At 55.0% G+C, this 23641-nt stretch overlaps 2 protein-coding genes across 8 annotated transcripts; both read right to left on the reverse strand.

Annotated features, from left to right (window-relative positions):
- Positions 1 to 2867: 2867 nt before the first annotated feature.
- DECR2 (2,4-dienoyl-CoA reductase 2) lies at positions 2868 to 18708 on the reverse strand. Of its 7 annotated transcripts, none has more exons than XM_040459572.1 (9): positions 18374 to 18700; positions 17607 to 17675; positions 16402 to 16453; positions 15813 to 15948; positions 14674 to 14798; positions 14509 to 14602; positions 14191 to 14295; positions 10011 to 10108; positions 2868 to 3444 (listed from the first exon to the last, which is right to left on the reverse strand). In XM_040459572.1, exons 1-9 carry the CDS (start codon positions 18451 to 18453, stop codon positions 3418 to 3420), a joined length of 786 nt encoding a protein of 261 aa, XP_040315506.1. In that variant the 5' UTR covers positions 18454 to 18700; the 3' UTR covers positions 2868 to 3417. The 7 variants fall into 7 exon arrangements, with proteins under 7 accessions (XP_040315506.1, XP_040315505.1, XP_040315500.1 ...); XM_040459571.1 differs by having other exon boundaries at positions 2868 to 3447; XM_040459570.1 differs by lacking the exon at positions 2868 to 3444 and adding an exon at positions 13543 to 13760 and having other exon boundaries at positions 18374 to 18686.
- A 988-nt stretch (positions 18709 to 19696) lies between these two features.
- On the reverse strand, positions 19697 to 23259 carry NME4 (NME/NM23 nucleoside diphosphate kinase 4). Its single transcript, XM_040459574.1, has 5 exons — positions 23110 to 23259; positions 21311 to 21444; positions 20938 to 21039; positions 20714 to 20826; positions 19697 to 20254 (listed from the first exon to the last, which is right to left on the reverse strand). The coding sequence occupies exons 1-5, from the start codon at positions 23198 to 23200 to the stop codon at positions 20131 to 20133; spliced, it is 564 nt and encodes a 187-aa protein (XP_040315508.1). The 5' UTR covers positions 23201 to 23259; the 3' UTR covers positions 19697 to 20130.
- Positions 23260 to 23641: the final 382 nt, after the last annotated feature.

A 23641-nucleotide genomic window follows, 5' to 3' on the forward strand; every position in this document is an offset into this window, starting at 1 on the left:
TCGGACACCCTGCAGCAGGCATGAAAGTGGAGACATGCTAGTTAGAAGCAGGTGAGCTGCCAGGCCCCAGGCGAGGTACTAAATTTAGCCTGCAATGAAATGTATCAAGAGAAAGTATGAACTGGTATTTTTATATGCGGTGGGCACAGGCACCAGATATATTTCATAAGCAGTTTGGGCAAGAACCAAAGGAAATTGAACCGCTGTTTCCAAATGTACAGTGAGAAACAGTGTGATAATTAACTGAGTCATCACCTATGACAGAACCCCAGGGCATGCAGTTCCAGGTTTTGTCAGGTTGGCATTGGGAAAAGAGAGGCAGGGGATCCTCCTCCCCAAACTCATCAATTCCTTATATGAGCTGTATGCTTTCAAAACATCTACAGTTTTGGCAAGAATCTGAAATCAAGCTGATGCATTTGACCAGACATAATTTTCAGAAGTAGTTAGAGTGATGTGTCAACCTTTCTCAATAGCTGTGTTAATGTGGGTGAAGTAAAAACAACAGGAGGTCCTCCTGCCACTGTACCAGTACTGGAAAAATCTGCATTCCCTGGTTGGCTGGCATGCCCAAATAGAACCTCAGCATGGAAAGCATACACCTTCCTGCTTGCAATAGTTCAAGAGACTCTGTTCATGGAACATTAAAAATGACAAGTTCCTGGGGTGCTTGGCTGGCTCAGTTGGAGGAGCGTGTGACTCTTGATCTTGGAGTCGTGAGTTCCAGCCCCATGTTGGGTGTAGAAATTACTTAAATTAAAATAATAATAATAATAATAATAATAATAATAATAATAAAATGTTTTTAAAGTGACAACTTCCTGGTCAGTCATTCCAACGGCATCAAGCATCCCTTCTGTGGTCTGTGGGCATTTTTGATGTAACATTCCAGATGAAATGAACTAGCTGGGTAAAAGCAGCCCCTGATGCCACTTGGAGGCGCTCTTCCACACCCACCCTATGCACATTTTAATTTAACCTGGTAATAGTTACACAGAAGAGGAGGAGGGAGGGAGGGAGGGTGGGGTTCAGTTCACAACTGTTGGATTTGGGGTCTGGGTGCATGTCTGTGAAACCTCTCTCTGTGACTCTTCTTTTTTTGTTTGTTTGTTTGTTTTGTTTCAATTAAAGTTTATTTATTTAGGGGCACTTGGATAGCTCAGTTGGTCAAGCACCCGACTTCAGCTCAGATCATGATCTCACGGTTCATGGGTTCCAGCCCCGCATTGGGCTCTGTGCTGACAGCTCAGAGCCTGGAGCCTGCTTCAGATTCTGTGTCTCCCTCTCTCTCTGCCCCTCCCCACTCACGTTCTGTCTCTCTCTGTCTCTCAAAAATAAGTGTTTAAAAATGTAAAGTTTATTTATTTATTTTGAGAGAGAGAGAGAGAGAGGGAGAGAGTGCATGGGGGAGGGGCAGAGAGAGAGGGAGAGAAAGAATCCCAAGCAGGTCAGAACAGAACCAGACATAGGGCTGCATCTCACAAACCATGAGATCACAACCTGAGCTGAAATCAACAGTTGGGCGCTCAACCAACTGAGCCACCCAGGCACCCCTACTTTTGAAAGGTACTTGAATAAACACTTATCTTTGGAAATCTCCAAGCACGTAGGTTTCCTTGATTCCTCTTCCCTGGTGGCATTTGGCTTGTGGGAAGAGATAGGAAGATGAAGACCAGAAAGGTGACTCAACAGAGTCCTGGCACAGCCTCATTGGACCCACCCAGGGGAGCTGAGGGAAAGTGGTTAAGAAACCTCACTTGGAAGGTAAGATTGTCTCTCCTGGGGTAAGGTTCCTCCACCACCTGGTAAGATTTGGCCATAGATGGAAGGAAGGGTAGGGTGATCGACAAGGCTCCATTGGATCACAAATTTACTTTTACTAACAAAAAGAAAAGGATTTTATTTTTAAGTAATCTCTACAACCAACGTGGGGCTCAAACTCATGACCCCGAGATCAAGAGTCGCATGCTCCTTGGACTGAGTCCCCCAGGTGCCCCACAAACCTACTTTTTTTTTTTTTAAGTAGGCTACACATGGAATGGGGAGCCCAACGTGGGGTTTGAACTAACGACCCTGAAATGGAGACCTGGGTTGAGCTCAAGAGTCAGACACTTAACAGACTGAGCACCCAGGTGTCCCATATCTACTTTTTTTTTAATGTGTTTTTTTTAGAAGATTTTATTTTATTTCTTTTTAAATTTTATTTATTTATTTTGAGAGAGTGAGAGAGAGAGCAGGAGGGGCAGAGAAGGAATCCCAAGCAGGTTCCGAGACAGCACCCAGCCTGATTCGGGGCTCAAACCCAGGAACTGCAAGATCATGACCTGAGCTGAAATCAAGAGTCTGATGCTTAACCCCTCTACTTTTTTTTAAATGCAAGTTTTTAAAAACCAAAATTATAGTAGGCATTACATACGATTTCTGCTGTCTGTGCTAGTCCCATGAATTTAAAATGGCATCTTGTCTTATTTGAACTTAACTGTTAGTGTGGTTGAGTATTTTTTGTTGTGTTTATTGACCAACTGGAATCCCAAATCTGTGAATTGCCCAGTCGTAGCACTTACTTGTTGTTTTTTTTTAATTTTTTTTTTTAACGTTTATTTATTTTTGGGACAGAGAGAGACAGAGCATGAACGGGGGAGGGTCAGAGAGAGGGAGACACAGAATCTGAAACAGGCTCCAGGCTCTGAGCTGTCAGCACAGAGCCCGACGCAGGGCTCGAACTCACGGACTGTGAGGTCATGACCTGAGGTGAAGTCGGCCGCTCAACCGACTGAGCCACCCAGGCGCCCCAGTTGTTTTTTTATTAGATTCTCTGACATTATCTACAGATAAAATCAGTCTTTAGTATTGCAAATATCTTCTCCCTGCCTGGGGGTTAGGGCTTCAAATAATGAATCTGTGGGGCACAGTTTAGTCCATAGCAACTTGAAAGAGATATTTGGAACAGATGTAATTGACAAAGGATTCATCTCCAGAATACACAAAGAATTCCTCAAAAACCAAAAGAATAGCAACCCAGCAGAAACATGAGCAAAGAATAACAATAAGCAGTTTCAGAAGAGGAAACTCGAGTGGCCATAGACACGTAAAAAAGATGCTCATCCCATTGGAAATCCAGGGAATTAGTAAAGGTATCCTTGGACACCAATCAGTGAGAATCAAGTCTGAACCCGGCAGAGCATGGGGAGTCGCATTACCGACACAGCTGAGGGTCTATGTACCCTTCGATTCCGCACTTTCACCTCCAGTACCTCTGGGGAGAAGTTTGCACAAGCCCATGAGGAGGCAGGAAAGGGGTGTTTGACAGCACTGGTGTTCATGCTCGCGCGAAGAGACTGATGAATGGCTGAGGTGTCGTCGATGGTGAGGGAATGCTTCGTAGCAGGTCTGATGGATGAACCACAGGTGCACACGTCAGCGTGTGCCGACTTCTGAAATGCACTGCTGATAAAAGCAAGTTACGGAACAGAGACTGTGTAATACCATTTCTGCAAAGGTTAAAAATGTGGTCAATGACCACAAATTGCTGCAAATGCGTTCATTTGTAGTCAAAATAACAAAACAAGAGTGGGAGTTGTGTTGAGGGGCTGGAAGAGGAAAGGGGCACAGGGTAAAATTTTAGCTATATTGCTACGTCCCTGCAAGACACAAAGGCTGAGCGCGCATAGGACAAAGGATCAGCATCTGGTAAATGTGGGTAGGGAATATCTGGATGTCTTGTGATGTTTTCCAGTCTGGTCCATATGTTTTGAGAATTTCACTGGGGCGCCTGGGTGATTCAGTCGGTTGCGTGTCCGACTTCAGCTCAGGTCGTGATCTTGAAGTTCACGAGTTTGAGTCCCACGTTGGGCTCTCTGCTGACTGCTCAGAGCCTGGAGCCTGGTTCGGATTCTTTGTCTCCCTTGCCCTCTCTGCCCCTCCCCTGCGCTCGCTCTCTCTCTCTCTCTCTCTCTCTCTCTCAGAAATAAACAAACATTAAAAAAAATCGAAGTTGTAAACAGTTAAAATTAGGTAAATAAATATTTTACCCAAAGTCTCAAAGATACCTGTCTATGGGGGCGCCTGGCTGGCTTGGTTGGTAAAGCATGTGACTTTTGATCTTGGGGCGGTGAGTTTGAGCCCCATGTTGGGTATACAGATTACTTAAAATATTTTATTTTTTTTTATGTTTATTTTTATTTTTGAGAGAGTGCACTAGCAGGGGACGGGCAGAGAGAGGGGGGTGGAGGGCCCAAAAGAGGCTCTGAGTTGACAACAGAGAGCCCAACATGGGGCTCAAACTCACGGTGAGATCATGACCTGAGCCAAAGTCAGATACTTAACCAACTGAGTCACCCAGGTGCCCCTTAAAAAATATATATATAAAGATATCTGCCTGTATTTATAGTTTTTCCTTTTGCAAGTATGTCTTTAATTCATTTGGAATTTTTTTTTTAAATTTATTTTTCAACGTTTATTTATTTTTGGGACAGAGAGAGACAGAGCATGAACGGGGGAGGGGCAGAGAGAGGGAGACACAGAATCAGAAACAGGCTCCAGGCTCTGAGCCATCAGCCCAGAGCCTGACGCGGGGCTCGAACTCACAGACCGTGAGATCATGACCTGGCTGAAGTCGGACGCTTAACCGACTGCGCCACCCAGGCGCCCCTCATTTGGAATTTTTTTATTTTGATATGATGTGAGATAGAGACCCAGCTTTATTTTTCTCACTTAATAGCCAGTTTCATCAAAACTATCTGTTCTTTCCCCACCCTTGTGAGGTCTTCTCTATCAGCCATTTTATTTTCTTTTAAAAATTTTTTTTAATCTTTATTTTTGGGAGAGAGACAGGGCAAGAGTGGGGGAGGGGCAGAGAGAGAGAGAGGGAAACACAGAATCTGAAGCAGGTTCCAGGCTCGGAGCTGTCAGCACAGAGCCCGACGCGGGGCTCAAACTCATGAACCGTGAGATCATGACCTGAGCCGAAGTCGGACGCTCAACCGACTGAGCCACCCAGACGCCCCGTATCAGCCATTTTATTTTAATATTTGAAAGTCATTTGTGTAACTTGCTGGGGAATAAGGAGGCGTCAAAAGTGAAGGGATGATGAGAACACGGATCAGAGAACTGGGAAGCAGGCTCTTGGGTAGCGAAGGCTCTTCCCAAGGTCCTTCCCTCAGTGAGCTCTGGGGGCCAGGCTGCTGCACATCTGTGCTCAGAGCCAGCCCTGAGTCCCAGAGCTCAAAGTCCAGGCTGGAGCCAGCCAGTGGTCAAGTGAGAGCCTTGTGCAGGGCATCATGGGGCAGCTGGCACCCCAGGAAGGCCATGAGGGTGGCCTGGAGATGGGCACAGGAGGAGGGCGAAGCTCTATTCTGGGGAAAGAAGGGACCGGCCACAGACCTATGATGGGGCCAGGGTGACAAAGGAGCAGGACCACCAAGCAGACCTACACTTGGTGCTCCAGAAAAGGGCCCAGCACCTCTTCCTACTGTCCCCACCTTTCTCCCGAGTAGCTCCCCTCTTTTCTGTCTGGTCTCGCCTTGTCCTCCCACGCCCTGAGCTGTCATTCCGGACAGGTCATCTAAGGGCAGGGGCATAGGTAGAGGTGAGAGAGGATTAACAAGGGGTGGGAGGAAACTTCTGCAGGTGACGGTGATTGTGGTAATATTTGCATGGATATAGACCTAGAGAACTCTTCAAATTATACACTTCACGTACAATTTATTGTATGTCAGTTACGCCTCAATCAAGCCATAAACAAAAACTTCAGGCCAACTATTTCTAATTCTCAGTATTGAAAACTAGATTAACATTTTGCACTTGGTAAGTAAACTTGGAAGTAAATTTTCGGTCTAGATCGCTCCCTCCCCCGCTAGCCTCCAGCAGTGGAGAGCACAGAGCCACACTCGTGTTTACTGATATTTTATTCAGTGGGGAAGGATTTTTTTCATCACCTTCAAATTTAGTAAAGTACATTCCTCCAAGTAAAAATAGAACATGAGTTTGTAAAAGCACAGTCTAATTCCTCCTGACTCGGCGGAGGTTTGGATGGTTTTCTTATTTAAACATTTCACTCTGACGTTGTCGTTACCTGCTCGCATCTTCCTGTGATGACGGGCCTCGCCAGTCCCCGCAGCTGTGCCCAGACCGCTTTGTAGCCTACGGTCTGCACCCACCTCACCTCCCCCCGGGGCCCAAAGCATGGCTGGGGGATGGGCGTGAGGAGCTAGCAGGGAGAGTCTTGTGCGGGATTCAGAGCTTCTTTTCTTTGGCCACAGGTCACGCTTTTTGGAGAGTTGAAGATGTAATTTCCATCATTCGTCTCCCATCACGTAAAAATTGTCCAAGTTACATGTGGTGGCAGAAGAGATAATTCTGCGTATTTCTTTTTTTTTAATGTTTATTTATTTTGGGGGGGGGGGGGGGCAGGGAGAGAATCCCAAGCAGGCTCTTTGCTCGATCTTGCAAACTGTGAGATCATGACCTGAGCCAAATCAAGAGTCTAGGGCTTAATCAACTGAGCCACCCAGGAGCCCCCCAGTTCTGCATATTTATGACAGACATCTCTCATCCCTCAACCGACACCTGTCAGGTACTGTCTCCTCGAGATGCTCTGACGTTTGGATCTGATGAGGTGCCCCTCAAACTCCAAGAATTGGCAATAAAATTATCCTCTGAGAATTCAGTTAGTGAGACCCATATTGATTACATTTATTACTGGAAGAAATAATACAAGAGGTAATCAAAACAAATGAATAAAGAGTCATAGAATCCTCTGCTTGTTGAGAAAGTTATGTGGGTCTGCTCCCAACGATCTGCACCAGAGTCCAGGGAGAACCCTGTGAAATCCATCAACTCCCTGTCTGGGGAGTGGGGGTGGGGGGGGGGTACTGTTTCACCAAAGAACCGAGTTACAAAGGGCAAGGAAAAGGAAAGTCCAAAGAAAGATTCAGTCTCCACCATGGTCCCCAAGACAGAAAGGTTAAGTAGGGCAGAGCCCTGGCCCTGAGATAGGGGCGGGGAGTGTGGATAGAGCACAGACTTAGGCAATCTCTGCCATCTTCCACCCAGCCTTTGGATTTCACCAGAGGGAGACCTAAGACTCACCTGGTCACTGGAAAAGAGTACACACACACACATACACATACACACACACACACACACACACACACACACACACACACCAGCACGCTAGGCTACAGGTTGGTCTTTAGTGAGCTTCCTTGGTGTCAGTCAGGATCCACATGGGATGGTCTGCTAACACATTTTCTAGAAGCAGCCCCTCTCCAAGCCCGTGGCTGTAACGGGAGTTGCCGTGTTCATATGTGTGATCAAACCTTGGCTGTGGCTTATTGAAAAGCGCTAGACTCCTGATCCGAACGGAGTGAATGGGTACCTTTCCTCAGGACTGGGGATGTGACTCTGAGGGAAGGAAGGCAGCCCTTCTCTCCAGGGGCTGGGCTGCAGCTTGAATACACAGTGGCTGGGACCTGGTCGTAGAGAGAGCTGATATGCAGCGAGGGCAATGTGCAGGTTCCCAGGGAGAGGGAGAAGTGGAAGAAGGAAGGGGTGCTCACCCCTGGGCCCTAGAGCCCCAGCACACCCACCGTTGGAGCCAGTGAAGGAGCCCAGGAGCGTTCTCACATATTCCCTTTCTTTGGATCTGAACAGCCAGAGTTAAGAGTAGATATCTTCTTTTTTTTTTAAGATGCAATTAAAAAAATTTTTTTTAAGGTTTCTTTCTTTTTTTTTTTTTTTAATTTTAACGTTTATTTATTTTTGAGAGAGAGAGACACACAGAGCATGAACGGGGGAGGGTCAGAGAGAGGGAGACACAGAATCTGAAAACAGGCTCCAGGCTCTGAGCTGTCAGCCCAGAGCCCGACGCGGGGCTCGAACTCACGGACCGCAAGATCATGACCTGAGCCGAAGTCGGCCGCTTAACCGACTGAGCCACCCAGGCACCCCTTTAAGGTTTATTTCTGAGAGAGACAGAGTGCTAGCGGGGGAGGGGCAGAGAGAGAGAGGAAGAGAGGCACAGAATCCAAAGCAGGCTCCAGGCTCTGAGCTGTCAGCACAGAGCCCCACACGGAGCTTGAAATCGTGATCTTCGAGATCATGACCTGAGCTGAGCCGAAGTTGGACGCTCAACCGACAGAGCCACCCAGGCGCCCCCAGGGCAGATTTCTGATGCCAGCATCCAACACAGACTAGCCTCAGTATCCTGAGGGAGATGCCTGAGGGGGCCCATGTGCCGCCAGGGAAACCCTACCCTGGAGAGTTCATCGACCCTCCTCCAGGGGACCTAGCTGCAGCGTGACTGGGCCTCTATGCGGGGCAGGAAGGAGCAAGGCCCTCCCCCTCCCGGGGACCTGCTACGTAGGGTGGGGGCTTGACCGCGAGAAGCGGGCTTGCTCTAATCCATAGGATAAGGACAAGGTGATGTGAGGGTCAGAGGAGAGAGGAACATCTACTGAGCCTCCAACTGTGGGGGTTCTTGGGACTCCTCATTCTTCCCGCTTTACTCAGCGAGCCCACGTGCACAGATGCCGAGGCAGAGAGCGTAGAAGTTCAGGAGACTCGGGGGTGCCCACGCCTCGGTCCTCAGCCAGGGTGCCGGGCACAAGCAGGAGCTCCATGTGCACTTGGTGGATAGTGTGTGAGCGAAGAGGGGGATGGGGAGGAGTGAGGTGAACGACCCAGAGCGACCAGAGACAAACACGGGGAGGGCGTGCCAACCCAGGGACCAAGAGAAGGGCACGGCTCAAGTCTGGCTTTTGGGAAACCAGCCTTAGTGCCTGGTGCTGACCTCTGGGCCTTTCTAAGGTGACACCAAGGACAAAGCCAGCTCATACAAGCCACGGCCGAATTCTACCAAGTTACCATGACAACAGGAGGAGTGAGCAGAGAGAAACTCCCCAAATCAGCACTCCTTATCTCAGACCATTTCGAGGTTTCCTTTGCTTTCTGTATTACAAGGGCGAGAACACCCGAACGTCCACTGCATGGTGGGATGTCTCGGGAATAATCTGTGTGGCTCACACGGCATAGGGTGAATAAGCTGGGATTGGTTCATTTATTCATTCAACAGATAAGGCACACACAGCTTTTCAAAAATGCCTATCTGCTCCCTGAGACGCTGGTGAAGGAATGGGAGAGGCTGGAAGGCTGCACTGCCTCTGTGGCTGGCAGTCCTCTGCTTTGGCTCCTGGCCTCACGTGGTTCGAAGGGATGAAAGCGGGACCCCCTCACCATCGAACCGAGCGCTCAGGGCGGCTCGGAGATCAGCTTCTATGGCGAAGGTTGCAGGAAACTCTGACCAGGGTTCACGTGCACGGAATTACCCGTCCTTTCAGAGAACCTGACACTTCCTGAGGGAATCTAGAGATGGCTAATGTGAAAGAGGACAACTTAGTTCTCTGTCAATCGCCACAGAGCCTGAGTGCCACTGCTGGGGCCGTCTGCCCGCACCCCCTGGTCCTCTCGCCAGCCTGTGCGTGGGGCCCACCAGCCTCACCGCCAAGCAAGTGGCACCGCTGAGTGTGCCTGTGACCCAGGGGCCGCCAGCAGCCTCCCAAGACCCAAGGGACAACCTGGGTGGGTGCGGGGAGCCAAACAGAGAGGGTCTATCTCATAGCCAAATGACCACCACGTGCAGGCAATCAACGACAGAGTAAAACAGTTTTTCTGGGTGTTTCTGGAAGAGACTGGCGTTGGATTTGGTAGACTGAGTGAAGATTATCTGCCGTCACCAATGTGGGCGGCATCACTGATGCCATCCACTGATGGCCCCAGGAGAACAGACGGGCAGAGGAAGGACGACTCCCTCTCCCTCTGCTCGAGCTGGAACATCCATCCATCCTTTCCTACCCTTGGCCACCAGAGTGCCTGTTTCTCAGGCCTTCGGACTCGGACTGAATCATACCGCCAGCTTTCCTGGGTCTCCAGCTCGTACACAGAGAACGTGGGACTTCTTGGGGCTCCACAGTGGTGTGAGCCACCCCTCTAACAAACCCCCTCAGGTGTACCTCTATATATCCTATTGGTCCTGCTCCTTCGGAGAACGCTGACGCAGCGCAGCAGTAAAAGGCCTGGTCCTGCAACCTTCTTTCCAGACTCTGTCCTCCTGGAAGTAAGCCATTGTTGAGTCCCAGCAAGTGTTTTTTTTGTTTTGTTTTTGTTTTTGGCCAGATCCCCTGTGGGAGGGAGTTTGCACCTCAGCTGTGCGTCCCAGCCTTCAAAGGCAGCAGAGACCCTGGCCGTCAGCCTAACTCTGGCCACCACCCAGGTCCTTCCTCAAGGAAGGACCGTCGGCCGCGGGGGTTGTCTAATGACAGCCTCTGCCTTTCACTGGCCAGCCTGCCCAGTAACCACTCTCACTGCTTTGTGTTTCCACCCAGCTGCATGAGAAGGACCCACTCGTCTGCCTTGCTGACGGACATGATGCCACCACGTTCCGGTCTCCGTGATAAGAAGCACCTTTAAAGCAAGTGGAGCACCCTCTGCCAGATGGCTTCTCAGCCAGTGTGGTTCTGGGGCCTCCTTACCACTCCCCTGCATCTTCAAAGACAGGTACAGTCTCTTTCCACGGAACAAAGGCTCCGGGACAAGGGACGTGTGATGTGGCACCTGGGGCAAAGAACTGAAGCTCCATGCTCTAACGGCGGCCAGCACTGTCCAGGAGCAAACCGGGACTTGCAGGGCAAGGCAGCCCCCTTGGGGACCTGGCTGGTCTGAGCACACCTCCTCCCACCAGGGAAGCAGGCAGCCTCCCAGTGCCTGTGCCTCAGGAATTATCAGGTAGGAGGCGGGAGGCGGCCTCTAAACCCCTCACCGGAGGAGGACAGGAAGGAAGCACCCCCCCCACTCCAAATGACCAGATCACCCATGATTCTTTTCAAGCATCACCCTCTTCCTCCTAAAAATTTTTCCAGGGGCGCCTGGGTGGCTCCATCGGTTAAGCATCTGACTTCAGCTCGGGTCATGATCTCACGGTTTGTGAGTTTGAGCCCATGTTGGGCTCTGTGCTGACAGCTCAGAGTCTGGAGCCTGCTTCAGATTCTGTGTCTCTCTGTCTCTCTCTCTCTCTCTCTGTTCCTCCCCCACTTGTACTGTCTCGCTGTCTCTCAAAAATAAACGGAGAATAGGGGCGCCTGGGTGGCGCAGTCGGTTAAGCGTCCGACTTCAGCCAGGTCACGATCTCGCGGTCCGTGAGTTCAAGCCCCGCGTCAGGCTCTGGACTGATGGCTCAGAGCCTGGACCCTGTTTCTGATTCTGTGTCTCCCTCTCTCTCTGCCCCTCCCCCGTTCATGCTCTGTCTCTCTCTGTCCCAAAAAAATGAATAAACGTTAAAAAAAAAAATTAAAAAAAAATAAACGGAGAATAAAAAAACGTTCGCAAAGTCCAACAAATAGATGTTTCATAATAAAAAGAGTCGTTTTTAAATTTTGTTTATTTATTTATTCTGAGAGAGAGAGAAAGTGGGGGAGGGGAAAAGAGAGAGAGAGAGAGAGAGAGAGAGAGAGAGAGAGAGAGAATCCCAAGCAGGCTCCACTGTCAGCACAGGGCTGGATCCCACGAACCGTGAACTCCCGACCTGAGCCAAAATCAAGAGTCAGACCCTCAACCGACTGTGCCCCCGAGGCGCCTGAAGCCAGAATTTTCTGAGCCCTTTGGAACTGCGGGGGGTGCTGATGAAGACAATGGCCAGCTGGAGGACCTAGAAAGTAGTCTCTGAATGGCAAAGGACTAAGTCCACTAGGACGTCCCAGCAAAGGACAGACTGGCGCCAGGACAGGTGGGGAGCAACCCAGCCCGTGTCACCAAAGGCTGATAGGGATGGGTGACCCCCAGGCAGGGGATCCCGTATGCAGCCCGACACCCTGGTAAGGGGTTCCAGGATACCAGGCCTGGGGTGGGAGGGGTCAAAGATGCTTTTCTAGTCTCCCTGGTTTGGCTTTCTGGTTTAGCCGAATAAGATCCCAAAATGGAAGAGCCAGGAAGGGAAGACAGGGAGCCTGAAAGGCCCGCTTTCTGCAGCAGGGCTGCCTCGGGACACCCATGGGACACCCGCTTTCTGCAGCAGCAGAATGAAGGCCTCCCAGGCCGGGGCGAGGCAGGGCAGGCACGTGGGGCAGCACCTTGGCTGCATCCCCACTCCCGGGGCAGCTCTGGAATGTCAAAGCCCCTCTGGCGACACCCGCGTGGTGCGGGCAGCTCAGCGGGCAGCATCATAGCCTGGTCACTCCTGCCCGAGCACGGGAGATGGGGCCGGGGGGAGGGAAGGTGGACACAGCATGGCTCCCGGGGGAGAGGCCAGTCTCGGATTCAGATGCCGGTGCACTGTCCAGTTTGATGCTCTCTGTGGGTGGGAGGCAGGTCCTGGAAAGAGCACCGCAGGAGGCGTCCCAAGAGGGGTTGTGGACAAGATTCCCTTCAGAAGGCCTCCTTTGCCTCAGACACCTGTCTGGAATTGCAGCAGATGCCAAGGTCACGGGGGAAGACCGAGGGGCGCCAGCGTCTGCCTCCTGCGCAGCCCCTGGCCGCGCCCAGGAAGCATGCCGCAGATCCCCGTCAGCGCCGGGCCAGGAGAGCAGGCTGCCAGGCCCCGTGCGTCTCCCAGGGGGATGGACGCCAGCAACCCCTTCTGCAACCTTCCAGAGCTCCCCAAGATGAGTGTCCCTCAGCCCAGTGACTGTGGTGCCGCTCTCCCTCCCGCTGCCCCCGGTCACCCGCGTGCCCCGGGCACTGAGAACGTGTCTGCCGGCAAGCAAACCACAGAGGGCCTCAGAATAGGGGCTTCTCAGCCTCACCTGTGCCCGCCAACAAAGCCACCTCCAGGGTGGATGGGGGTCATTACGGAACCAACCATGGCTCCATGCTGTAACCATACGCTGTGAGCTCCCGGGATATCCCTCCACCGCATCCACCCCTCAGACAGGACAGGAGTCAGCAATGACCCTAGAATGTTCCTGCCCTCAGCCTGAAGTTGGGGACCCAGGAGGCTTGGGGGACAGAGGGGCTCAGAGGCAGAGCCACCTCCTCAGCCTTCCTCAGAGGAATATGCTGCTCAGGGAACTAGGGTGAGCAGGCCTCAGAGGCTGGCCGCAGCACGGAGATTAGTGGGAGAAAAGGGGAAGGCAGAGAGCAAGGGTACCCTCTCCCCATGCCTGCATGGGCCCAGCGGGCCCTCAGGCCTCCAGGGAAGGTCATCCAGGGGAGCTCCCAAAGAGAGGGGTTCCCATCTGCTGCAGGCAAGCATGCCCGTCCTGATTTGCAGAGAGGCCCTGAGGTCTGGGGTGCAACTACATTGGGCCGGGCCCCCTCCCAGCACCACCCCACCAGCTCAAAAAGACGCCTCCCTGGCCTTGCCCCACCCACGGCTTGGCCTACTGGGGTAGTCGAAACCCCAAAGTTCCCAAGAACACATCCAGAAATACACCCAAGGGACGGAGGCGAAACACAACAGGGCCCAGCAGTGCCCATCAGCCCCCCGGGTGGGAGTTTCGGGGAGGGGGCCAAGGACACGGGTGAACCCTAAAGGTGGGAGCAGCACATCACCTAGAGCTTAGCAGAGAAGGATTCAAAATCTGCCAGTAACTTGAGGTCGTTAGGGAGTGTCAGCCACGCCCCGCCGTCCACCACCAGCACAGCGCCGGTCACGTGGGATGCCAAAGGGCTGGCCAGGAACAGCGCGCTGTGGGCAACGTCTGTCTTATTGCCCAGCCTCTGCAGGGGGATGGCCAGAACCTTCGTGCCGACACTGGCTTGGGGGCCACCTGGAAGGGCGGCAGGTGGCTTAGCACCATGAGCCCTGGGACCCAGGGCCCTCCACTCCCTTCTGCCCAGCTTTCCCTAAACCACATCTAGGAACGCAGAGGGCAGGGCTGGCACAGGCAAGGTAAGAAAGAACATGGCTACAGAAGCAGCACGGGGCTTTCTGCCACACACAGGGTCAGGGTTCCGGAAGCTCTAACGGGTATCCCACTTTGTGTCTGGCTCATACACCGAGGCCAGCAGCCGTGTAGCCTCTACCTCCGAGGAACAGCTGCCCACGTCCGGCTGACCGCTAGTCTGTCACAGGTGTGCTCACCAGTAACGGCCCAGACTTGGCTTGGGGACGGACTCTTTGCCAGCCCTGGGAGCCATGAGGAATCGGCCCTCATCGTGCGCCTGTCCCAGCCAGAACAAGCTCCGGAAGGCGCTCACCCAGCCGCCAGAACCCCTCTGTGCCACCGATGAGGCCAGGGGCGAGGCTGTTGACACGGATGTTCTGGGGACCCCACTCCACAGCCAAGTGCCGTGTCATTGCATCTGCACAGAAGGAAGGTAGGCATGAGGAGGGGTGCAGGGCTGCTCTGCTTTCTGGGGAGGCTTGGGTTTGGGTCGGGGCTCAGGGCCAGGGCCGGCCCTCTCCACTGCCCACCACTGTGCTTAGCTTTACCAGGACACTGTGGGCCTCCAGGGACAGGCCGGAGAGGGACCCAACGGGAGCCCAGGCAGGCAGACCAGAGGGCGTGCCCGTACCCACAGCCGCCTTGGCAGAGCCTGCGTGCACTTGAAGCACCTGCCCCCGGCTGCCCAGGGTCGCGGTGATGTTCACGATCACCCCTCCATGGTCCTGGAACACATGGGGGAGCACAGTGAGCAGGTGGCCAGAAGACGCCTTTCCCACATGGAAAGGACGCTCACCCGGAAGAACTTCTCGTAAAGCACACGAGACGTGTTGAAGGTGCCCAAGGTGTCAATGTCCATCACGGTCTTGAAGGCGTTGAAGGACAATGTGCTGGCAGGGCACAGGAAGTTTCCGGCCGCACCTGCGGGGTGCAAGGAGACAGTGGCTGCTGCTGGAGCTCCAGGCAGTTAGGACACAGGGACCCTCAGGATGGTCCAGGCTAGATGGGGGAGGGGCCCAAGCAGTTGGGTAAATTCTTGCATGACAGGGCAGGATGGATCTCCTGGGTTGGATTGGGCTCCTCAAACAGACACAGGAAGTGCTAATCCCTGGCACCTGTGAGTGAGAATTATCTGGAAATAAGCTCTTTTGGAGGCAATCAAGTTAAGATGACATCATCTTAGGGGGGCCTACATCCAAGGGCCGGTGTCCCCCTGAGGAAAGGAGAAAAGACACAGACAAACACGAGGGAGGCCATGCAAAGAGGCAGGCAGAGACTGGGAGTGACGCGGCCCCAAGCCAACGAGCACCGAGGGTCGCCAGCAACACCAGAAGCTGAGAGAGAGGCCTGGGACTGACTCTCCCCGGGGCCCGTCCGAGGGGCCGGCCCTGCCGACACCTTGGTTTTGGATCTGTGACCTCCACAAGTGTGAGAGAATGTATTTCCATTGTTTTAAGCCACTCAGCTCGTGGTACTTCGTTAGCTGCAGGAGATTTATATACCCCATGTTTCTAAGAGGGAATTTCAGCAAAAGGTGAACCTTGACGTGAACTACAGACTGGCTAATGACACCTATCATTCTGGTTCACCGACTGTAACAAGTGCAGGATGTTAACAAGAGGCCCCTGTGTGTGTGGGCGGGGGCGGGGTGCCGCTGGGCAAGTCTGTGTACCAGCTGCTTGATTGTTCTGTACATCTTGAACCCTACTAAAAAAAATTAAGCCTATCTTTTTTTTAAAGGGAGAAGTTTGAGACACGAGAGTGCCCCAGCTCTGTGATCCAGCCAAGTTCATAGGATGTCCAACCTTCTCCGTGATTGCACTGACCCAGAAGGAGCCAGGGGCCCAGGACAGGAGTCCTGAGGCCCCCGCAACAGGGAGGTCTGGTACTGTGACCCATCAGAGGCCCCCGGGGCCTCACCCAGCAGCCACTCACAGTTAATGAGAATGTCAATTTTCCCAAACTCCTTCAGTGCCTGGTCCACAGCAGCTGTGATGGCCGGGGGAGCGCGAACGTCCAGAGACAAAGGCAGGCATCGCTGGCCAGTGGCAGCAGCCAGCTTTCTGGCAGCCTAGAAGCCAGATGGGAAGAGAGGTGGACAGCGGCCCAGTGGCCTTGGCCTGGAGCCAGGATCCTCCTTCCACATTACCCTCCAGGCCACTGGTCACTGGTCACGGGTCAACAATGGCCCCCGCTGACTTCTCGTCCCCGAGACCAGCTGTGGCAGGGGTGAGACTCTCCTCCCAGGTGGACGGGACCTGTGAACCACCCTCAAAATCCATATGAGCTGAGATCTCTCTTGGGGCAACAATACCACCCAACATGAGGGCCTCCTCACGAAAATTAGGTTTTGTAAAAAGCCAGGGGTGTCCCTGGGAGGAGGCCACTTCCACTGAGGTTCCATATCTGGGGGAGGAACAGGTTTTAGTGTCACCATCCTCTGGGCCTCAGGACCCTCCAGGCACAGGCTCTGGGCCCCCACAGCTAGCCACGGATGGGGTGGGCACAGGAGAAACCCACTCACCATTGACACTCTTGGAAGGCTTCTGCTGGCGATGACAGTGTGGCAGCCGTGCCTGTAAAGCGTGAGAGCATCAAGGCACAAGGAACACGCCCAGGTGGGCTCCTGCCCGGTGCTCTAGGCAGAGCTCCCTTCCCCCAAGGCTCTCTTGGGCTGAAGCATCAGCCCCGGGCTGAAGGCACAGCTGGCAGAGAACACAGGGGTCTGAGCAGAGCCAGCCGCACCAATGGTGTCCACCCTGGGGTCTCCTGTCTGGGTCCCTCTGGCAATAGGGTATCCCAGCCACAGAGACATGTGGGCCGTGCCCCAAACACCATGTGCACAGCACTGAGGCAGCTGTGAGCCTCAGATGCACAGCCCAGGCATCTGTATGGGCCCTGCTGGGTCCCCCTGGCTTGGCCCCACGGGCCCTGGCCTCTCCCTGTGAAGTTGGAGTGAAGGACAGAGAGACCCCCTTCTGAGGCCAGGGTCCCTGCATTGCCTCGCCTCCTGACAAACTCAGCCTCACAGTAACAACAGCAGCTGCTACCCGCTGAGTAGGTCCCATCTAATCCTCAAAAGGCCCCTCAGCACAGCTGGCTACACTCTGCTCAGAGCAGCAACATGCACAAAGTCACCAGCTCGGAAAATAAATTCACCTGGAATGGATGAATCCCCGAATCTCACCCAGTGAGACTCACCTCTCTGGTATGAACAGTGCGGGCCTGGGGAAGACCGGGGAGGGTCTCTAGGATATCAGCAGGCTTCCTTTTCCTCAACCCCAGCCTAACCCTGGTCCTTTCCTGGGGTGGGGGTGGGGGCACAAGTGGTTGACCTGGGCCTGAGGTCAAGATCTCCTGTCCCAAGAGACACTGTGCTCTCCACACTACTGACGTCAACTCAGCTCATCCTGACCCTGGCTCCACGAGGCCGCCGGGAGCTTGGCAGCAGTTACCTCAACCTGCTGAACCCTCCCTCTTTGTATAAATAAGGGTGCTGGGGCCAGAGTCATCGTCTCAACTAATCTCTAGGACAAGACCCTAGAGTCCTGCCTCCTTCAGGAAAGCGCGTGACCCCTTTCAGATGCTCTCTGATGCCCTGTGGCCTAGAGGGGTTCCCACCTCCCCCCAGCATCTTGCCCAGGGATCTCAGGATCCAGTGGGGTCCAGGCAAAGTGGAACAAGTTTCAGGGGGCTGGGAGTGCACAGAGTACACAGAGCAGTGCTCACCGCATGAAAATCTCAGCAATTCGGAACCCAATCCCAGAGCCACCACCTGTGATGAAGGCCACTTTGTCCCTGAGAAAACAGGAAGCACTTTATTTACTTATCTTTTTTAACAGGAAGAACTTTAAAGAGATAGATGCTTGTTGACTTAGTGGGTGGGAGGAAGCCAGTGGTTCTGGGAAGATTTTGGCTCCCTGCACTGGGCACTTCTATCAGATTTGAATTGTTAGTAAGTAACAGGGATGACTTTTGTAAGAAAATGAAACGCTACTTTTTAAAGGCTGCATTCCTATGCTTTCTGGGTTTTCGGGGGAAAAAATTATTTCAACCTAAAAACCTCTATTCAGAAAGTTATCAGTTAAGGGGCTCCTAACTGGCTCAGTCAGTAAAGCATGCAAATCTCGATCTGTGTCAGGAGTTCAAGCCCACGTTGGGCAAGGCATGGAGCCTACTTTAAACAAACAAAAAACAACAACAAGAAACTTATCAGTGAGAAATATTTTCAAGACACACAAGCCTTCCTCCACCTGCCCCTCACTCCACTTTCCCAGGACCACCACTGGGAACACCCGGCGCCACTGACCAAGACAAACAGAACGTGCTCCCAACAAGGCGAATGTCAAAATACCAGAGCACTTGCGTCCCCAGCGCCACCTGGACATTGAGACTGTCCGGCCGCCAGGCACGGGGTCCCCACACACCCTAGTAAAACCGCAGGTCCCCGAGCCACCCCTGCAGAGGTTGCACGCCCCTAGGGACTCGGCCCTCACCGTAGCAGGTCCGGGCAGAAGAGATGGCGGTACTCGGGAAGACACTCGTCCTCACTGACGTCGGGCGGCGGCTGGGCCATGGCTCTCGGTGCGGGTTAAGGGCGGCGAGCACAACAGGGACCTCCCCAGGATCCGACAGCAGCGGAGACCCACCGCCGGATAGAAGCGTAGGCGCTCAGCACTCGCCCGGACCCAGATCCGGAGGCCCCGCTAGGCCAGCCCACAGCCGCCTTCTTGCTCCTCCCAGACGCCCCCGCCCAAGTCGGCCCTCGCCTCTCCGTGACGCTCCGCCCACAGCGGCCTCCACTCTCCTCCCAGGATGCCCTGCCCACAGCGGCCCTCGCCTCTTCCGTGACGCTCATCCCGCCGGGCCGACCTCCCCGCTAGCCCCGCCCACAGCTTCATTCAAGCGCTTTCCAGGACGTCCCGCCCACAGCGGCCCTCGCCTCTCCCGTGACGCTCCGCCCACTGGGCCGACCGCCCCGCTAGCCCCGCCCACAGCTCCATCCAGGCTCTTTCCAGGACGCTCCGCCTACAGCATCCACCACCCTCCTCCCAAGACACCCCGCCCACAGCGGCCTTCGCCGCTCCCGTGACGCTCCGCCCACAGCGGCCGCGCAACCCGCTGGGACTGGAGGTAGGTCTCGGTGAACACCGCGCGGCCGGCGGGTTCCCGCCGTGGAGACTCAATGGGCACGGTTCTGAACCGTCTCCGTCCCTGAGTCCTTTTGACAACATTGGGAGTCATTGCCGTGGTCGGAGCCAACCAGACACTGCGGACGTTTGGTGCCCGAGTTAAGGCGGCGCTCGCATGCCCCGCTGTGCATTTAAAACATCTGGTTTGGGGGGCACTTAGCGTTTAAAGGCCCCCGCCAACCGGGCACTTCTCTTCAAAGATGTCAAAAAGTAGAGTGAGGACCAAGGCGGCCTCAGCAGATGTAATGATATGCAATGTCCAGTACCTGTGACAAGTGACCGGGGACACACACACACGAGGACCAGGGGTGAAGTGTAAGGTATATGGTGCTAACGTGAAAACAAGGAGACATGAGGCAATTCCAGTCTCCACGTGAAGCCACCTAGAGGGGAGGGGGCCGTGGTTACCAGGCCTTCTGCCCTGGGGGTGGTCTCAGTGGGTCCCCTCCACACCCCTTCTTGCCACCCTCCAGTCCTGCCCAAGGCGGCCCGTTCCTCATTCAGCATGATCAGACGAATGGGCATCACCAGCTCCAGGGCTCACCTCAGATTCCTCCCCATTTCAGGCTGTGGGCCTTTGGACCCCTGCCTGGCTGATACATCCAATAAAGTTAATTGATCCCCTACTGATCTGTGAGAAGGTACGCTTTATTTCAACACTCAAACTCGTAACTTTGCATAAAGTCCTCGTCCTCATCCCTACCTCAGAGATGGCACAAACTAACAAGCAGTCCACCCCATACACAACACAGTGAATTTTAATGTCGCGCCCCCCCACCCCCCCAGCCCCCGGCTTTGGGGGAAGGGAGGTCACAGTACCCACCCTTGGAGATGCCCCAAAGACTGTCAGTCTGGCACTTTGGTACAGAAAGAACTTGGTCCAAGTCGTTACTGGCTAGGATATTGAAAGGCACATAAAGTTGGTTATTCAACCCCTCTGGGCTGGGGTGGGGCAGGTCGACGGGGAGGTGGTCTGGGACAGAAGGGAAGACCGCGGTGCGGGCTCAAGTTCTTGTCGACGGAGGTAGTTGATCCCGGGTGGCTGAGGGCGGCCCGGGTGCTCAGGCTGGGTAGGTGCTGCTCTGGTGGCCTTCTTCTGCCCAGTCCACGAGCTCACTGCTCTGAAACCATAGCTGGATCTCCCTCTGGGCCCCCTCCACGGAGTCGCTGGCGTGGACGATGTTCCTGTGCCAAGTGATAGGTGGCAAAGGTAAGGCACAGAGTTCAGTGTGCACCTTGGGGGTCCCGGGGACTACCTGCCGATCCCGTACTGTTAAGAGGAACAAGCCCGGTATTGTGCAGAGGGGAAAACAAGAACAGGAATGGAAGACTGGCTCCAGCCTGGCCTTGGCCTCTTACCCACAACCTCACGACCTGCCCTGACCATTCTGGGAGCCTCACGTTCCCACCAATCATCCAGTATGCATTATCATCTCCTGTGCGCAAAGGGCTTCGAAAAACCTGTTCTTGCAAACGGGAGGTGTGTGCGACATCCCAGCATCGAAAATCTCTTCTGGCTTTACTTTGGCCCAGGTCCCATGGATCTGCCTTGGGAGCAGACTGCCACCCCACACTGAGGCCCTCCTCAACCCTGATGAGCTGGCCCATCAGCTCCAGTGGCTGAGTGTGTCAGGGTCCCCAGACCTGCTGATGTGGACGCTGAAGTCCCCCCTGATGGTGCCGGGGGCAGCCTCAGCTGAGTTGGTGTGTCCTATCATGGCCCTCGAGGAGCAGACCACGTTGGGGCCTTCCCAGACCTGCAGCACAGAGATAAGGGAGGTTGGGAGACGCGGCGACTGCCAAGGACTCAGCAGGTCTGGGCTCAGTCCAGGGACCTCCACCCCTTCCGCCACCCCTGCCTGCCGTACCATGGCCACCACGGGGCCGGAGGTCATGTAGCTGATGAGGGCTGGGTAGAAGGGCTTCCTCCGCAGGTCATGGTAGTGCTCGGCAAGGACTGTCTCTGGCGCCTGGGTGGCATTGGGGTAAGGGGTGAGAGGAGCCCCTGGACTGGGAGCCCCGCTGGACGCTAGGGCAGTGACCACGGTACCTTGACCTCGGGGCACCTTGCAAATAGCAGCAAAATGGGCTGGCCCGCCAGCAGACACCTCCCCACCGTTCCCCTTCTGCCAATACCAGGACGCTCCTGACGCAGGGCTGAGATGTGAAGGGCTGGGGTCCAGGAGAAGTCCCCCACTCCCAGTCCCCTCGAGGGCACCCCTGGATCGAGAGCCCGGGTACCTGCAGCATCTTCATCCCCACCAGCTTGAAGCCCCTCCTCTCAAAGCGCTGGATCACATCCCCAACGAGTCGCCGCTGCACCCCATCTGGCTTCACTGCAACCAGGGTCCGCTCCCGGGTCCAGGAAGACCCTCCTTGAGAAGATGGGGAATCAGGTGCCTGACCCTTTCACATCTCCCTGAACCCGGATTCCCCTGCCGGGGTCCAGGTGTCAGCTGGGCCTCAGAGTGTCTGCCTCTCCAGAGCAGCTCTGGAGGGGAGAAGTGCCGGGTCCACAGCCAACTAATGCCCGGCATGGCGCTGCCTTTCAGGGACAAGCAGGACAGTGGGTCCCCCGTGCTTCCAGCCTGTCAGAGGGGCCGTGGCTCCTCCCATGCAGTGGCAGGAGCACCCACGATGGACACAGCGTGCCTGAGAAGGCATCTTCAAGAGTTGGGGAGGCACAGCTCCACTCACTGGCCACCCAGAGGCCCAGAGAAGCCACGCTGGAAAGAAGACACAACTCTTGGCCTTGCTTTTGACTCCCACCCTTGGGAGTGATGGCCAACACTGTCTCAACTCCCAGCCTGCCACACAAGGAAGGACCCAAAGCCCATCTCTTCTAGGTCCAAGGTGCAGGAACGGCGGGGAACCAGGGACTAGTGAGGTGCACCTTCCCTGCACACACTGGGACAAAAGGGAGCGGGGGGGCTGAGGAGGAAGGTGGAAGGTAGAGGGTGTCTGTAGGTGGGGAGACGGGAGAGGGTTCCTCCTCGCACACCCTCACTAGCCAAACAGGAACTCTGTGCTGCTGGTGGGTTTCAAGACAGGACGCTTCCAGACCCAAATACAGGACTGGGCCGGGCCCCAGTCTTCTCTAGAGGACACTGCCAGGGAGACAGGAGGCGTCATCACCCATCACCCATCAGCCCCCTGCCACATTGTTACGCTGACCCTCAGCACTAGGTCCAGGGTCAAATGTGCCTTTGAGAGAAGCCTAAACCCTGGATGTCTCACAAAGACGGAGAACAGAACTGGAAGAGAAAGGATAGGATGGGGACAGGCCAGTGTCCCTGGAGGGGTCTGCATCTTGCGGCTTCCCACCTCCGGGGGGAAAAATCAACCATAAGGTGTGCAGAGACTGGAAAGCAGGCAGTAGGCGCCCCCCACTTCTCTTCAGGACTGAATGAAGCCCCCTGGAAGAAGCCCCCCTGGCTTGTCTGTCCCCCCCAAACCCAGTGCCTAGGGGCCGTCTGTGCAGCCTGGCCGGCTGCCAGCTGACTTGTGCCTGAGAACGGGGCAGTTCACTCTTTCCAGAGTTTGGAACACGAAGACATCTGGCTCTCGGGAGCACCCTGTGGGTCGCAATTACGGGGAGAACCCGCTACAGATACGGGCCCCAGGACCCCAGGCGGGGATGAGCCGGATGGAGTTAGGGCCTGCAGAAAAAACGCTCCGAGGGCAGCGGCTCCGTGTGGGACTATTCATCTGCTCAGAATGCCCCCCACAGCCGCCCCAGGTCCGCTGCAACCCTCATCACTGCCTATCGTGGCCACCAGGCCTCTGGTTTCCTCCTGCTCTGGAGCCTTGAGGGCACCCCCCGCCCCGGCCCCCAAGCAAGCCGGGACGGTGGGCGGATGGCGGGGGGGAGCAGCGAGCGGTGAAGAAAGACGTGCAGGGCGCCCCCGGCCCGCCCGGCGGGAACCCGAGGCCATCGAGACAGCCAGGCGGCCAGCGGCCACACGCGCGCCAACAAAGGCCGGGCTACGCCCCCGCCCGTCTCCCCCCTCCGCCGGTCGCCGACGGGCGGGACCACTCACCCGAGCTGGGGCGTGCGAGCAGGCGTGGGCCTGCGGCCCGCGGGCCGCTCAGCAACCCCGGCAGCGCCGCGCGCCCCAAGAGGCCGCCCATTACCCTCGGCCCGCGGGCCGCTGGCGGAGCGCGGAAAGAAGGCGGGCAACGGAGCCCGCAGGGAGAAAGGGCGGAGCGGAGGGACGGGGAGGGCGGGGCGGAAGAGAGAGGCAGGGGCAGAGGGGAAGATGGGGAGAAGGGCGGGGAGGAGTGGAGGGCGGGGCGGGGGGCGGAGGTGATAGGGGCGGGGCGCGGGGCGGGGCCGGAGAGGGAGGGGCGGAGGGGAGGGCGGGAAGGGGAGGGCGGAGTTGAGAAAGAAACAGGTATTTTGTTACAATAGGGTAGGGGTGGTGATGGCGGCCGGTTCCAGTTTGAAATCGTAGATCTTACTAGATCTTACTTAATGAACTTTTGAAAAACTATATATGCTGTTAATGGAAAAGGAGAAGAACTTTATTTTACAGAGATGGAGGCGGAATTTAGGAGGGGTTGTTTTTTTTT

This window comes from Herpailurus yagouaroundi, unplaced genomic scaffold, assembly GCF_014898765.1.
Source record: "Herpailurus yagouaroundi ecotype Mexico unplaced genomic scaffold, PumYag 222, whole genome shotgun sequence".
NCBI lineage: Eukaryota > Metazoa > Chordata > Mammalia > Carnivora > Felidae > Herpailurus > Herpailurus yagouaroundi.

Coding starts and splice junctions, on each gene's coding strand:
- DECR2 (XM_040459566.1), bottom strand. CDS start 18,453: ATGGCCCAGCCGCCGCCCGACGTCAGTGAGGACGAGTGTCTTCCCGAG. Junction 17,676..18,373: donor TTCTGCCCGGACCTGCTACG/GTGAGGGCCGAG, acceptor CTGTTTTCTCAG/GGACAAAGTGGCCTTCATCA. Junction 15,949..16,401: donor GCCTTCCAAGAGTGTCAATG/GTGAGTGGGTTT, acceptor TCTGGCTTCTAG/GCTGCCAGAAAGCTGGCTGC.
- NME4 (XM_040459574.1), bottom strand. CDS start 23,200: ATGGGCGGCCTCTTGGGGCGCGCGGCGCTGCCGGGGTTGCTGAGCGGC. Junction 21,040..21,310: donor TGGGGATGAAGATGCTGCAG/GTACCCGGGCTC, acceptor AATGCCACCCAG/GCGCCAGAGACAGTCCTTGC. Junction 20,255..20,713: donor TTCAGCGTCCACATCAGCAG/GTCTGGGGACCC, acceptor CACTTGGCACAG/GAACATCGTCCACGCCAGCG.